Source organism: Pollicipes pollicipes, unplaced genomic scaffold, assembly GCF_011947565.3.
Source record: "Pollicipes pollicipes isolate AB1234 unplaced genomic scaffold, Ppol_2.1 Scaffold_4219;HRSCAF=4965_pilon_pilon_pilon, whole genome shotgun sequence".
Classification (NCBI taxonomy): domain Eukaryota; kingdom Metazoa; phylum Arthropoda; class Thecostraca; order Pollicipedomorpha; family Pollicipedidae; genus Pollicipes; species Pollicipes pollicipes.
The window spans coordinates 14,571,824-14,587,384 of NW_023596448.1; the positions used below are offsets into that span (position 1 = coordinate 14,571,824).

Sequence of the window (15,561 nt, forward strand, 5' to 3'; positions counted from 1 at the left end):
GAAGGGTGATTAGCCAAAGTCCCTGTTAAGCATAAGGTTGATAGCCCCGACCGACCAGCCTATAAAGAGAACAATCCGAGTTCATGGGATCATTGCTGCCGAACGATTGATACGTGTGTAAATAATGAAAAATCCTCTGGTCGTTACATATTCATTCACATCATGTCCAAGAGCGCGCGACGAAAGAGCTTTTGAGTTTTTTGTAATGAAAGCAAACATTATAATCTGAATACAGGATTTTGCATGGAATGTGGAGACTAAATGACATATATATATACATATATATATATATATATATATATATATATATATATATATATATATGTGTGTGTGTGTGTGTGTGTGTGTGTGTGTGTGTGTGTGTGTGTGTGTGTGTGTGTGTGTGTGTGTGTGGTGTGTGTGTGTGTGTGTGTGTGTGTGTGTGTGTGTGTGTGTGTGTGTGTGTGTGTGTGTGTGTGTGTGTGTGTGTGTGTGTGTGTGTGTGTCAGTGAATATTAACAGTAAGTTTGCTTGAGACCTTGTTTCATTAAAAATGATCGCATGTGTACCATTGGCTTGAAGGAGCGTAGTTTGGGTCCATGAATGAAAGTTTTTCGAAGAGTCGCAAGAGCACTAGACTGCATGTATCATTACTTGACGTGAAGGGCATGCACAGCCATTACAGTGTGGTCATGAATGCTATTGGACTATACAATCATACAAATATCCCAGTTTCCGTTGCGCATGTGACTTTTGGTCAGTTTTTAAACCATTCACGAAAATCGATCTCCCTCTCTCTCTCTCTCTCTCTGTCTATATATATATATATATATATATATATATATATATATATATATATATATTATATATATATGTATCACACGGTTCGTGGGTGATGTCTAAGTCAGTTAAATATTTTACCCTAACCAGGACTGCGATATCACCAGAGATCCGTAGGCCAGCACACTTTGTCTTTCCTGTAAAGCAAGCTCCTGGGCACACACGTCTGAATTACTGCAAAGGTCTGCTTAGCTGTTAAGATACTGATTGGGTCACAGAACCACTATTAAGCCGTGAAAAGGGGGAAATGTTGCTGGTGAATGCTGAGTTGCATATCACCAGACACTATCCTGCGGCATGAGAAGTGGTCCACCACAAACTGATGCATCTCGTGAAAGTCACGCGCCTTGTAAAATTAATTACTCAAAAATGGTAGCATCTTTTTTCGCGGCCAAATCCACAGAGTTTGCTATACACTTTTGGTCAAAGATAAATTGTGTGTTTATTAACGACATTTCATCGATAAAATTACTGAGTTATGACAACGTACTTTTCCTACCCACCACCGGAGCTGCAGAAGGAGTTGGCGGACATTGCGAATGCTGTTTGTGCCCCAGGGAAAGGTATTCTAGCAGCTGATGAGTCGACATCCACGGTAGGCAAGCGACTTAGTGGTGTTGGTGTTGAGAATACCGAGGAAAACCGTCGTGATTACAGGGAACTGCTGTTTACTGCCACCTGATGACATCAGCAAGTATATTTCTGGTGTATTACTTTTCCACGAAACCGTCTACCAAAAAGGATCAAAGGAACACCGATGATGGATCTTTGAAAAAGAAGAAATTGATCCCTGGGATTAAAGTTGATAAGGGGGTTGTACCACTCATGGGATCCGAAGGCGAATGCACAACACAGGGTTTAGATGATTTGTCTCAGCGTTGTGCACAGTACAAGAAGGATGGATGCCAGTTTGCCAAGTGGCGTTGCGTACTTAAGATAGGTCGCAACACGCCAAGTTATCAAGCAATGATTGAGAACGCGAATGTGCTCGCGAGGTATGCATCAATTTGTCAAATGAATGGGCTTGTTCCTATTGTGGAGCCGGAAGTTCTTCCAGATGGCGACCACGATTTAGAACGATCGCAGAAGGTCACAGAAACTGTCCTTGCTTTCGTCTACAAAGCTCTGAGTGACCACCATGTCTATCTGGAGGGCACGCTGCTCAAGCCAAACATGGTTACAGCTGGTCAGTCATGCAGCAAGAAGCCGAGGGCAGAAGAGCAAGCTGAGGCCACCGTCACAGCTCTGATGCGTTGCGTTCCTCCAGCGGTCCCTGGCGTCACCTTCCTTTCCGGTGGCATGACGGAAGAGGATGCATCTGTAATGTTGTGTGAAGTAAACAAGTTTCCTGGCAAGAAACCATGGAACCTTACCTTCAGCTTCGGCCGAGCCCTGCAGGCTTCGGTGCTAAAAGCATGGTCGGGGAAAAAAGAGAATACAGAGGCGGCTCAAACCGAACTGATGAACAGAGCCAAAGCCAACAGCGAAGCATCACTCGGAAAGTACGAGGCAGGCACTTGCAAAGGAGCGGCAGCTCAGGCTGACCAATTCGTCAAAAACCATGCGTATTAACGCGCTGATTGTGATGTGAAATGTAAAGTGCATTCTGGAGATCGATGGCAACAAGAGAATATACAAGCTCAGCAACGATTACCCGCACTTGCACATTCACATGCTGCTGATGTCTGTGACGTTCACACGGCTCACTGTGACTTAAGATAATCTTTAAAGCCGTCTTAGTTGTCGTCTGATTGGGCTGTTTCACCGCCTCCCGCAAAGGATCGCGGGAAACCCGCCTCCCTTTGGTTGGGAGGCGGGTTTCCCGGGAAGGCGAGCGGTGATCTCGATTCTTTCGTTTCACCATAGATAGCCCCCTGCCGAAAGTAAAAATCCGGGCGTGATGCGTAATCATGGAGCTCCAGGCCCGGCCCTGAAGAAATCCTGGCTGCGCCCTTGGGTTTGACCTTTTCAGTGATTCAGCACACGATGTGCTGAAGTCAATATACAGAAACGATCCACTGCTCGTGTAGATCGTACACAATTTTTACTGCAGTAATTTTAAGTCCTTCCCCACGAATGACGTTTCAAGCCGGCCATCCTAGGTCAGCTCACGTTTCGCCGTTTATGTTTTGCTTCCTTTTGAAGCACGGCAATGGCCTCCGATGGCAATGCACTTACTTTTCACATTTTTGGGTGTTGCTAATCTCACGTGCGACGTTCGATGATGTTGATGAGCGGCCCAAAACTATAATAACGTGGCTTTAAGCGACCTGAAAAAACTTTAAGCGATTTGAACCAGACTTCCGGTGACCCCCCTACATCCATATTGACGTACTTCAGTCATTTGGATGCAGCGTATAACAGTCTTGAGGATTAATGCAATTTTAATTTGACGCCATTTGTACTAATGACCAAACCCAATGATAGGATACAAAGGGGCTGTGGTTTTGAATTGCGCTTTCATACATCCCTTACATTGATGACGGTCATTTTGCACCGACACCAAAACCAGTGGACGAAATGATATGATGCATGCGAAATAGACATGTATTCACAATGTTACTAGATGTCGTTGGAATGCAGTGACAATTATTCTAATTCCCAACAGTGATAAGCACGCTCTTGAGGGGGCCTTGGATCTCCCTTCTACCCTCCTATTAGAGCGAGCTTACAGAAAAAGCCAAATAATCTCAGGCCTGTTTATTTCAGTCTAAGCACATAGGATAAGCGTAGACATGGATTCAGTAAAAACAAATGTGGCGTCATCCGCGCGGGATTTCACGTAGACAGTACTACAGCTGTAAGGCCACTGAACCCAATCGCCTACGCGTCTATTAACATGAACGCGAGTCAAATAACACATTCACTCTCACGTCGCAGACACCTCCTCCAAACACATCTTTAAAAGACCGAGATCCAGAGTCATCAAGAGAAGTACAAAACCACTACCTAGCAAACAGTTTTCGTAAATTCGGGGCACAATTATCCCACGTCATTGGCTCACAAAGGTGATGTACAACAGCTCCCCAGCATTTAATTTGGCTGTTCTTGTGCTGACTTATGCACGTTAACCTTCGTACGTGTAAATTAGAAGCCTGGAAACAACGCGAAGGTGAAATAGCGCGATCAGAAACGTGCTGAAGTTTCACATGAGAGGTCAGGGCTTGATTTCCGGCCGCTGCCATGGCCTTTGGGTGCGAATATGCCACTGAAGGAACCGCTTTCAAAGGGACAACAGCTCCATGCACCCAGTGTCGGTTTAACAATCAACCTTTTGGTACCACATCTTTTAGGTGGTAACAATCTTTTTTGTTTGATACGTGTCGCTTTCGTAACGAAAATGAGTACGGTGTCCCAGAATCAACGCCAGTTCAGTTCCCGAAAGCCCCCAAGAATTATGCAGAAGTATTTCACTCGACTACCTGGATCAAGCTGGTTGGAACTCTGCGCCATATGGTCTGTCTTCAGACGCTGCCGCCGTGCTCTACGCCTATTCACACTTGTCTTGACGCATTATCACTTCCATCAAAATCGGAGGATACAAGCACAGAGCGCCCCACTGGGCAAATCATCACTGTTCTTGTCTGACGCGCCCCTCCCAGAGCGCGGGAGCGCACAAAAAGCTGGGATGAGTCAAGGTTTTTAAACCTGATTTTTCCACGCTGTTCCAAGGGGAACGACGCCATTTTTTGTCCAGGATTTAAGGGGAAAACGTTAGGTTTTCGACAAGTTTGGGGCCACTGCTCTCTCTCCTCAGCTTCTCCACCTTGCAGCCTTCACTTTGCGTTGAAGTGAAGTAAGCTCAAGAGTATGCCAAGCAGGCTCAGGGCACCACCCCTCGGACATGACCGAGGTCGAGCGGCGCCAGTTCGCTGACGCTTGCTGCCGCCGCTGGTCAACTCCGGCCGAGTGGCGCCATCTCACTGATGCCTGCTGCCGCCGCTGGTCAGCGCCGGCCGGCGGCGACTCAGATGGACAGGCTGCTGAGGGCGTACAGCCAGCTGAGGCGCTGCTCGCCGCCCCCTCTGGGGGCTGGCCGGGCTGTGACCCTCAGCCGCTCCGCCGGCACGTCGAACGGCTCCACGCCCGCCAGGCGGCGCTGTAGGTCGGCCTGCACCTGCTCGAACCGGTACTGAGGGCGGAACGGGATGGGACTGGCGCTGGAACTGAGACTGGTGCTGAGGCTGGGTTTGGGGCTGGGGCTAGAACTAGGGCTTGGGTTGGAGCTGGGGCTGGGACTGGGGCTTGGGCTGAGTTTTGAAATGCGGCTGGGTGGGGATGTTTTAGGCCGAAAAGGTGTTGTGCTCGTTGGTCGAGATGGCTTTGGAGAATTAAAGGGGGAAAGACTGTGGGTGGTGGGCCGAGGAATTCTTTGAACTGTCGTTGGGAAGGTACCGGTAGTGGTTACTGAGGAAGCTTTCTTGCTGCCTGGCCGAAAGGGTCTCAGTGCGAGTGATCTGCTGGGTTCGATGATGGGTGACAGTATGCTATTAGGTGACAGCAGGGGTTCTGGAATGGTGGGCTGGAAGGGTCTGAGAGTCACAGGCCTTGGAGGTTTCGTGGTAATGCGCTGAAACGGTTTTCTGTGTCGACGTCCCACTTGGAGTCGACTCTCGAGAAGAGCTCTTTGAAACAGCTACATCGGTGGAAAAGAAAATACCATTCTGGCTGGTTTTGAATGGACGTGCAGTTGGTCTACGCTCTGATGTCGTATCAGACTTGTTTCTCTTTCGTGAAACGCTGTTCGCAAAACTGTTTTTGGAGACCTTTGGCGCAGCTGGCAGCGTTGAGAACGGACTGTTCGCCAGTTCAGGCCCGGCGGAGCGGCTGGCTGCAGCTGGGATAGTAGTTGGGACGCTGTTTTCGAGCACTTTGCCCCTCCGCGATGATGTATTTTCAGCGGTAGCCGAAGGACCTCTTGACCACTCCGAGTTAGAGACAGCCCGAGAATTGTCCGTTGCAACCTGAAAGCCCTCCCTTGCCGTGATGGACAAGCCCAACTGCGAACCCCGTCCGGTAGATGACACCACCAGGCCGCCACCGGCCCCAAGATCGTCACCGAGGCGCTTGCTGAACGTTGACTGGATCAACCCATCGCCACCAAACTGCCCTCCGAAAATGTCGTTTCTTCCGCGCCGCTCGGGTTCCCTCCTGCTCTCGCTGGTGCGAGACTGGCTGGCGAGCGCCGGCGCCGTCTCCTAAACGCCAGCTGGCCGGGGCCGACTGCTGCAGCCGCCGACGCAGACTCACTGGGGGCTGCCGCCGCCCCTGGGCTCCCAGCCCCGCCGACCTGCGCGGACCTGGAGCCGGCCGGGTCCGCCGGGCGCTGGCACCAGACCAATCAGACTGTTGAGCGCGTAGAAATTGCGGCGAGGTGCCGCACTCGACGTTGTACCACCAGTCGCACACGAACACCTGGCGGGAGGAACGTCCGTGTAAGAGACGTCCCGACCTTGTACGGAGGGTACAACGCAGGGTGTGTAACCGGGGCGTTGCCAGTGGGGAGGGGCAGGCGGCTGTGGCTCCTGATGGAGCCCTGTGTCATAGCCTGGCTGCAGAGTCAATCTTACCGCTTCAACGGGTTTGCCTCCGAAATGTGCAGAATTGGCCGGCCTCTTCTCCCGCCCAGGTACTCTAGTTTGCTCCAAGCGTTTAATGCTGGTGCAACCCACTTGCATCGAACGGTAAGGTGTACGGTTCTGCATCGACATGCGAAATTTGATAACCGAATGCATAGAGAGCGATTACCTTATCAGGCCGCGTTATGAAAGCCTTCGCAATATGTTGCATGCAATATGCTATTCAAAGAGTAGGCTTATGGGTTGGAGATGTAGCCGCTTGTTTCCTATAAATCGCTCACAGATTTCTGCAGGCGGCCTTTAATCCCACCAGGGCAAGCATAGTCCGCGACCAGTTCCTGAAAGCGCCGAGCACCGAAACATCTGGCGAGGTGCAGCACGCTCGGCGGGTTAGTACATTCATGCTTCACAGCTTGAAAGAGAACTATAGTAGCTTCACATGGACTATGGAGTAGTATCACCAAAACACGTACTCAACTAACGAAATCAAAGGTGGGTCAAATGCGTACGCAATGCCAGATTTGCGTAACCAGATTTAAAGAAGACTGCCCGCATTTGTTGGTTGAAAAATCTGCCAAATGTAAACACGAAGTGGTGCATTTATTTGATGGCAATATTTTGTTAAGTGTTACAAAAAATACAATTTTGTACATAAAATATAAAAATACAGTAGAATATTTTTAAATTTAATAAAAATGTCTTCCAAGCGCATACAAACAAAGCTTAAATGGATGCCCACAAGTCATCAAAATATTGAATATTCACGTCTTCCTCGCAACTAAACTACGCCTAAGGGTCATTTTTCACCGGACACGACATACCGTTGATAGTGCTGCTCTCTTCGAGACGTGCGGAATACAGCCTCGACATAAACCGTCAGAAACCAGTCCTTTACCAGGCGACGACCTTGCAGTGCACGACTTAACCCACCTTCTGGTTGAAAATAGACCCCGCGGGACACAGGAACGAGTCCACCGCGTTGGTATGGCACACGTGAAATGCCTGCAAAGGAACGACGGCAGATGTGACACAGCTTAGCGCACCCCGGCTCCGGCATCCAAAAACCGTAAATCCAGTACGTGGCGGATGTATCCAGTTTTTACTGGCGGCAAACACCAAGTTGCGGCGGATACCAACGCTAGTCCGAACCGGAATTGCGCCCAGAAGCCGATTAACCGTACTGTAAATATGTTTGCTGGCACCGGAACCAGTTTGGTATTGCGTGTCACGGGGTCACCTGGAGGGATTATTGTCGCTCAGATTTGTCTTGCACCAGTCTAAGGATTCGGAATATTCCATTTATCTGAATGGACCTTTGTGTCATTTGGAAGGATGCCATTCGAAGATCGGCTGTTGTGATTAGCGGGCACGTTACGCATTACGGGAGTTGTTGGGCAGCGCGATGTATACACGTAGAATGCGTGTACAAAAAACTGCATCCTTGTTCGATAACGCTTTCAGATTTATTCACATACACAAGTCGCCGTACAAAGGTTTCGTTGCGTTTGCCTGCCATTCCCCTCGAGTAATGGAACGTGATTCGAAGTGTTTCGTTGAAGTTGTGAATTTGTATGACATGCAGCGCAAGTCCGCTGTGTGCGTCAAAGTGAACATCACGGGGCAGGTAGGATCTACGCGAATATTATCAAAGGCACCATGAATCATTTTGGTCGCTGCGACTACGTCAAAACAATAAGAGGGGCCTGCGGTTTTGAAATGTGAGTAGGAACATATCAGCGACGGCCGCGATGTTGGCGAACACGAGACGCTGCAAACGAATGCGAGTGGATACAGCACTGACGGGTGCAGGGCCACATGACAGCTCATCTTCGGGTGAGCAGGCTCAGCTGACAGCCAGTCCCGAGGTGTGCAAACTCACATGACAGCCCGTCTGGAGGTGTGCAGACTCACCTGACAGCCCGTCTCCGGATCGGCGTAGTAACCCGGCCCGTACTGATCACAGGAGAACGACGTCTCTGGCACGCTGGTGTAGCTCGGGAACAGGCCTGATGGACAAGCATGTTTGGCGGAGCATCAGTGATTTGGCCACACCTTCGAGGAGCACGGCTTGACCCAGCTATTATCGTGCACAAAAACCACCCGATGTGCTATCACACGTAACGTAAATATCAGTGCTGGTTAAAGCGCTGATGTTTACCAATGAACTACAAAGATGTAAGAGATGGTTTCAGCGACCCAAATAGCTCCCTTCCATTCCCCCCCCCCCCCCGACTCTCCGTCATGGCGACCACCGGACGCAAATATTTGGATCACCGGACTCAGACTGAGCATTTACACTCATTCAGACTCACACCAAGCGCTTCTGCAAAATCAGCAGTATTCGACCAGCTGATAAACAGGTCACCATCTCGGTCCCCGCCAGCGGCGCGCATCAACAGTCACGGCTTCACCAGCGGCGTGTGACTCATCGTCCCGGCTGCTTGACCCCGGGCATGGGCTAAGCGGCTCAGAGCTGGCTCATGAATAGTGAGCCGTCCACACTCCCGACGGCCCTGTGGTAGCCTGTGGTGTTGTGCGTGTTTGAGGAGACACGGCGCGGCGCCGCCGACCAACTCCGCAGCGTGTGAACTGATGGTGCGTGGGCGCGAGGCTCTCGATGCGTATGAACTGACGGCGCGTGGGCACGGGGCTCTCGATGTGTGTGAACTGATGGCGCGTGGGCACGGGGCTCTCGATGCGTGTGAACTGATGGCGCGTGGGCACGGGGCTCTCGATGCGTGTGAACTGATGGCGCCGTGGGCACGGGGCTCTCGATGCGTGTGAACTGATGGCGCGTGGGGCACGGGGCTCTCGATGCGTGTGAACTGATGGCGCGTGGGCACGGGGCTCTCGATGCGTGTGAACTGATGGCGCGTGGGCACGGGGCTCTCGATGCGGTGTGAACTGATGGCGCGTGGGCACGGGGCTCTCGATGCGTGTGAACTGATGGCGCGTGGGCACGGGGCTCTCGATGCGTGTGAACTGACGGCGCGTGGGCACGGGCTCTCGATGTGTCGGGTATGTTGACGCCGCCAGCAGGCTTGACATACGTGTCTGAAGTGATCTTATGAAAACAGAGCCGTGACAGGAATGATTGACGCGACGGTTGGTAGATAATCGACCATGCCCCGAAGAACGGGATCAGACAGGTTCATGTGAATGAATCAGAGAATGACTAGTGAAAGGGATGAGTCAACTCCTCTCGGGGACTGGTTTCCATCTTGAAAGAGCTACATCATGTAACGCTGGATGTCTTCAGTTCTGCCATAATAAATACAACGAAGCGGACATTATGCGCAGGCATAGATAAACATATCATGCGCCCGGTTTATAGATATATCTAATTATCGCATCCCGCTTGTCACATGCTGGGAATGTCATAATCAGCTCCCTGTAGCAATCCATGCTAAACAAGGTAGTTCAGGAGCGTAATTTCACAAAGTAAGTTGAGACAAGGGGGGATAAACAGCGAAAAATTGCCAAATCTTCCCCAAAATATGCCAACAAACAGGTTGCTCATAAGATCTGACCCCCTTTCTTTCAACAGTTGGAGGGGGGCTGGCGCTCAAACTGGGAGGGTGTCTGAAGTTGCGCCAACTGAAAAGGAATTTACACCCTGGGTGTATTTACTACGTCATTTTGGAGCTATTCGAAATCCAGTACCATGGACGAATGGTGTTAATCGTTGCCAGCCGTTGTGAGCCGGACCCGGTCAGCTCGCCATCAGCTGCCACTCCGGTCGTCACTACCGAGCGATTGTAGACCGATCTTTTCTCAGCGCACAACAGCACATGCCACATCGTACTTACCCACAATGTATCATACACCCTCCCACGCTATTTCACCTCGTGTTCATCTGCGCAGCGCGCCCGGACTTGTGTGTGCTGTTATAAATGCGGCTGAGATGTCCTTATGATCATATGTCACACACAATGCCACTTTCCGGGACTAAGTGACCCAATGCCTACCAAATGTCCAACCTGAGTCCTTCAGTTAGTTCTGAGTGCCGAGTTGCATTGACTTACGCGGCCTGGACAGAACTGCACGACATGACAGCATCACCAGTGTCCTGTCCCGTGCAGCAGCGGATCACATGGACCAGCCATCTCACACGCCACCCTCCCCTCACACAGGGGCTCAATGTCCTGTCCCGTGCAGCAGCGGATCAATATAGACCGGCCATCTCACGCGCCACCCTCCCCTACACACACACTCAGTGTCCTGTCCCGTCAGCAAGAGCGGATCACATAGACCAGCCATCCCGCATGCCACCCTCCCCTCACACAGGGGCTCAGTGTCCTGACCCGTGCAGCAGCGGATCACATGGACCAGCCATCCCGCATGCCACCATCCTCTCAGACAGGGGCTCAGTGTCCTGTCCCGTGCAGCAGCGGATCACATAGACCGGTCATCTCACATGCCACCCTCCCCTCACACAGGGGCTCAGCTGTTACACGGTGCAGAGGTCACATTTGGTGAAAATCGCAGGCGCGACCGGACCGGTACCGCCACGGCGGCAGGGCGCGCACGTCCGCCCCGACTTCAGACCACCGCGGGGGGGGGGGGGAACTCGGTGATCATCGCAGGCGCGAACCGGACCGGTACCACCACGGCGGCAGGGCGCGCACGTCCGCCCCGACTTCAGACCACCGCGGGGGGAGGGAACTCCGGTGATAATCGCAGCCCGCGACCGGACCGGTACCACCACGGCGGCAGGGCCCGCACGTCCGCCCCCGACTTTGGACCAGCGCAGGGGAGGGAGCTCAGCGACCATCGCAGCCGATCGGGCCGGTACCGCCACGACGGCAGGGCGCGCACGTCCACCCTGGCTTTGAAACCGGCGCAGGGGAGGGGAGGAGGACTGTGCGGCCATCATCGACGACCGAACACTCACCTGCGCCGGCCTGACGCTTCACCTGTAAACAGAGCGCGGGGTCAGGTCAGGTCAGCAGCTGCAGATGTGCGAGCCGTCAAGCGTTCACCTGATTCTAAGTGCTGATCCAAGGCTTAGACGCATGGTAGGTAGTAGAACGTCAGGGAATCTCCTGGTTGAGGACAAGTCGCAAAAGCTGTACCCATAATTTGAGAACCCCATGTTTTCGCGTGCTCGGAACTAGATACTCGGGTAAGCTGTATTTTCAAAAACGACAATGCATGACATTAAGATTTGAGAGCCGCGTTCTTAAGCCATATCGTAGCTGGCATTGCGCATCAAACTATTGTTGCCGTGTACCGCATATGACTTCACACTTTTGCAATATGTTGACAATGACCATATCACTTAACACAGCTTTACGCAAGGTTAGAAAAGGTCAGAGGCTGACCTATGAGGAAATGACACAGAAACATACCGGGCTGCTTATCATTTGAAAAGTTTCTCTGTACTGAACACGATGAAGTATTTCCTTGGCGCATTCCGGCTATGTTTTGTTATCTTGTTATTTATGGTAGGTGCTGCAGATTGTGCGGAATACCGCAGTTTTTCCTGGCCACGAGCGGGATCTAAGCGTTCAGTAAAAGCAAGTGCAATATTCTTTATAAAGTCGAGCAGCATAATCCACCTCACCATGCCAATCAATCTTAAGATATTACCGTACTTTCCTATTTTATTCCTCGCGCTGACGTTTCTTGTTTGACATTTCCTGACAGACGGTGAATTTGAAGGACATATCTGGGTACTTATCCAAGATGTGCGCGCATTTACGGAAAGTTCGCTACCCAAATTCTGATAGAGCGGGAAAATTGCCATGCATGAAATGTAAATATATGGTGAAATCGATTTTGCTATTCTCGTCAGCACGGCGAATAGTTGTATACTAGCTGTATAAAACAGCCGATCACAGCACGGGGATAGACACCCATTGTCCAGAGGCCATATCGGAAAACAACACATGAACTTCAGATCCATGTCAGTGAATACACGAATAAACGTGCGTGACACTCGTGGCTCAACATTTTCTTACTTATCTCTAATTAGCAATAAATGGTATGCAACGAATTTACCTCTCTTGATTTTAAGGGCTTTCAGAAGAGATCAAACCCGAGAGTGATTTTCTGTCGCCAGTTCCCCGTCCGACACAAATGCCGACCGAAGCCCCACGCACTCTGCACAATGGACCAAAGGACATCCCGGCCTTTCGCTCTGTACGACGGACCAACAAACATCTCGGCCTTTTGGTAGTCGGACGATTGTGACCAGTTTCTTGCGCAAGTAAGCAAGGCTTTCTTGCGTTAAATTACAGCAAATCAAGGCTTCTGCCTTCAATTTTCCATCCGCTTTCAGCATTGGTCTTGGCGCTGCCCATAGCACACTTCGCTCGTTCAGAGTAATTTTATTTTTTTACGCTTTACCTGGTTCCGCGCGTTTCAACGTCCGCCTTTTCAGAATCAGTTCGTTCACGAAAGACATTGTGACAGCTTCCCCCTCCCTCCAAACGCCACCCGCTACGCCCTCTCAGTTGTTGTGAAATGAGACCGAAGTTGATGACGTGGTATGGGATCCGATCCTTCCTCACGCTACAGATGGGGTCAAATATCACGCGCTGCTGGCCGTTTAGACTGTGGATAGCCAGCACGTGGACAATGACCCACGTGGCGTTGCCCCAAGACCATCATGGACCGTGACATGGCAATCTCCGCGCAGATTCGGCGACATAAACCAGCAAGTTTCTTACCCCGATTGGTTGCCATGGCTACTTAGGCAGCCGATGTCAGCTGATCTGTTAATCATGGTTTGCTCACAATTAGCGGCTCAGTTTTTGCGCCCAATGATCACTCAAACTTCCATTTCCTTCTTTTTTTACCTGGATTCTAGATGGAAGTTTGTCTTCCGTGGTCAGGCTACACACGTGTCTTTTGATGTCAGATGATCGTAAGAGTTTCCGCTTGGTCATAAAATGAGCAAAGCGGGAAAAGAGGTGGTACATTTTTAAGAGGTTAACTTAACGCGGGAGAAAACGGACTTCTTTGTCAAAGGCAGTCATATCGAATCGATAGCGTTCATGAAGGTACTTAACGTGTTAAGCAGGACATGATCATTAAAACAATACCCATGCCAATAAGGTTCCATCAATACCCTCATCGTCATTCCTTCCCTTTGTTTGACCATGGGGGAAACGTATAAGGTAAGATGGGATCAATATATTTGGCAAAGTGAGCCAAACATGTCAGCACATCGGGTGCCAGATCGCTTAATACCTATGCATGCATAACACGGTTTGTAATAACCGCCTTATCAAAGTTTTGTGGTCATGCATGAGTAGGTCAACTGACATCGTATTTACCTAAGGCCAAGTAAAGCGCATTTTGATAAAGGATGGTATCAGATAGCCTCATACTTTTTGTGTTTGAGTCAAGTAAAATAAGGGTTGTGGAAAGCTAATAGGCTTCTAACTAATGAAAGGTCATGGAACCAAACTACTAACACTGCACGACAAATCAGCAGCTATTTTGGATTCGTCACTTCCGCTATCCTCTGTGCGTTTTGACCTGGAACGCCCCTGCATCAACAGGAGAAGTTTAACATCGCATGTCCTCCAGCACAGCTGCGCAGGGCCCGGGCAGGGCGGCGTTAGAGCATTTCACCCGCAAACCCCCGACCCTGGCCCTCCTCCTCAGGCCAACGACGCATAATACCGGCGCCTTTGTAGCCGACGAATGGCCTCCCCGAGCGGTGATTTACGAATGAGACCAGAGCGGAGACGGTCCGCCTCCGCGTCAAGTTGCATCACTGGTCCGCGGTAAACCACGACAGGGCTGACCTTTGCGGCGCGCGCCACTTAGTGTTGCACACTTTTGTGCCATGATACACTAACCTCACAGCTCTGGTTAAGGTCAACGGCTGTTGCTTGGAAATGGCCGCTTTTCTTTTCAGAAAACATTGCATGGGTCTTGTCTCCGGCTGTGACAATGCGAATATGGCGGTTACTAGGACGTGGTATTGGCCTCATTTTTCATGGGGACAGGATGTTAACACTCAGTTTTCACACATACGCCATGGCCAGTCCAACGTGAGTTGAGCAGAGCTTAGAAATTGGCTGCAGAGCACTTTTGGTGTTTTTAGATTACTATCCATGTTTTGTGCTTTCACCAAAATAAACCACCACCAAAAACAGCAGCGTTCTCAAAGCATTTCAGGTGTGGTTATATCCATGAGTGATGGTTGTTTTACCTGTGGCTCAAGGCTGCGGCTATTGGTGAACGCAGAGGTCTCAGGAAATAAATGCTTAACAAAAAATATATCACAACTATTCGATCAAACCGCGTTTATATTTGGAGTACTGTTGTTAGCATGCAGAAGAGTTAATTTTGTTGCGAAACATGGGTGTAAACACCGAGTAGCTAAAACCAGCAATGGAGATATGGTGTTCCAAGAACAGCGTGGCCGGGTTTCAGCAAATATTATCAGAAAAAAGCAACGCTACGATTTTAGCGTGAGCGTCGATTTCAAGAAAAGGATCTCACAAGCAGGCTTGTTGATCGAGCCGCGCATAGCCCTTACCCTTTGAGTGCAGGAGACAGCCGGGAGATGGACAGACAGTGACAAAACCGCGGCTGAAAGTACAGTAAAGCGTATCAGTCTGGTGTTACTGGTGAACAGTCGAGACCTGGACAAGACGGATCATAAAGACCCGTAAGATACTAGCGAACACAGCGAAATGTGTACTTCGAGGATTAGAGATTGTAATTGACAGCGATTGCTTGTGTGAGGCTCAGGATTGCAAAACGTACTACTTGCGTCGCACAATATGTTGCCACGTGAACATTATGATGAAATTACTGCACAACGGATGCATAATTTAAGATCGTTTTCCACGGCCTGCCACATCACACGCGTCTGTAACAGGTTGGATGCTGCCGGCATGACCATCGCGCCGACCTGTTACAACAGACCGCGTGGGCTGCTAACTGCGTCACCTTCGCCGCGCAGTGGCCGTTGTAACAGGGTCAACTCGGGTGAGAAGAGCCGCGCAGAAGTGGGGAGCACCGGCCGTGACGTCATCGTCACGGCTTCCCCTCCCCGCTCTCGCCCCGGGGTGTCGCGGAACCGCTGCGAGACGTGGGAGAGAGAAGAGAGGGAGGAGGGAGAGAGAAAGAGAGGAGAGGGAGAGAGAGATGAGAGAAAGAGAGAAAGAGAGAGAGAGAGAGATAGAGAGAGAGCGAG

General features: G+C 50.5%; 1 protein-coding gene and 1 long non-coding RNA gene across 2 annotated transcripts; one reads left to right on the forward strand and one right to left on the reverse strand.

Moving 5' to 3' along the window:
- The first annotated feature begins 1,237 nt into the window (after positions 1–1,237).
- LOC119095876 (fructose-bisphosphate aldolase-like) lies at positions 1,238–2,470 on the forward strand. Its single transcript, XM_037218738.1, is given in 3 exon segments — positions 1,238–1,498; positions 1,500–1,559; positions 1,561–2,470. Coding segments are annotated over 3 exon segments (1,092 nt in total). The 5' UTR covers positions 1,238–1,297; the 3' UTR covers positions 2,392–2,470.
- Positions 2,471–6,184: 3,714 nt separating this feature from the next.
- LOC119095877 (uncharacterized) lies at positions 6,185–14,952 on the reverse strand. Its single transcript, XR_005093941.1, has 5 exons — positions 14,899–14,952; positions 11,293–11,314; positions 8,310–8,404; positions 7,329–7,400; positions 6,185–6,234 (listed from the first exon to the last, which is right to left on the reverse strand). It is a non-coding gene; the product is annotated as an uncharacterized LOC119095877 (long non-coding RNA).
- Positions 14,953–15,561: the final 609 nt, after the last annotated feature.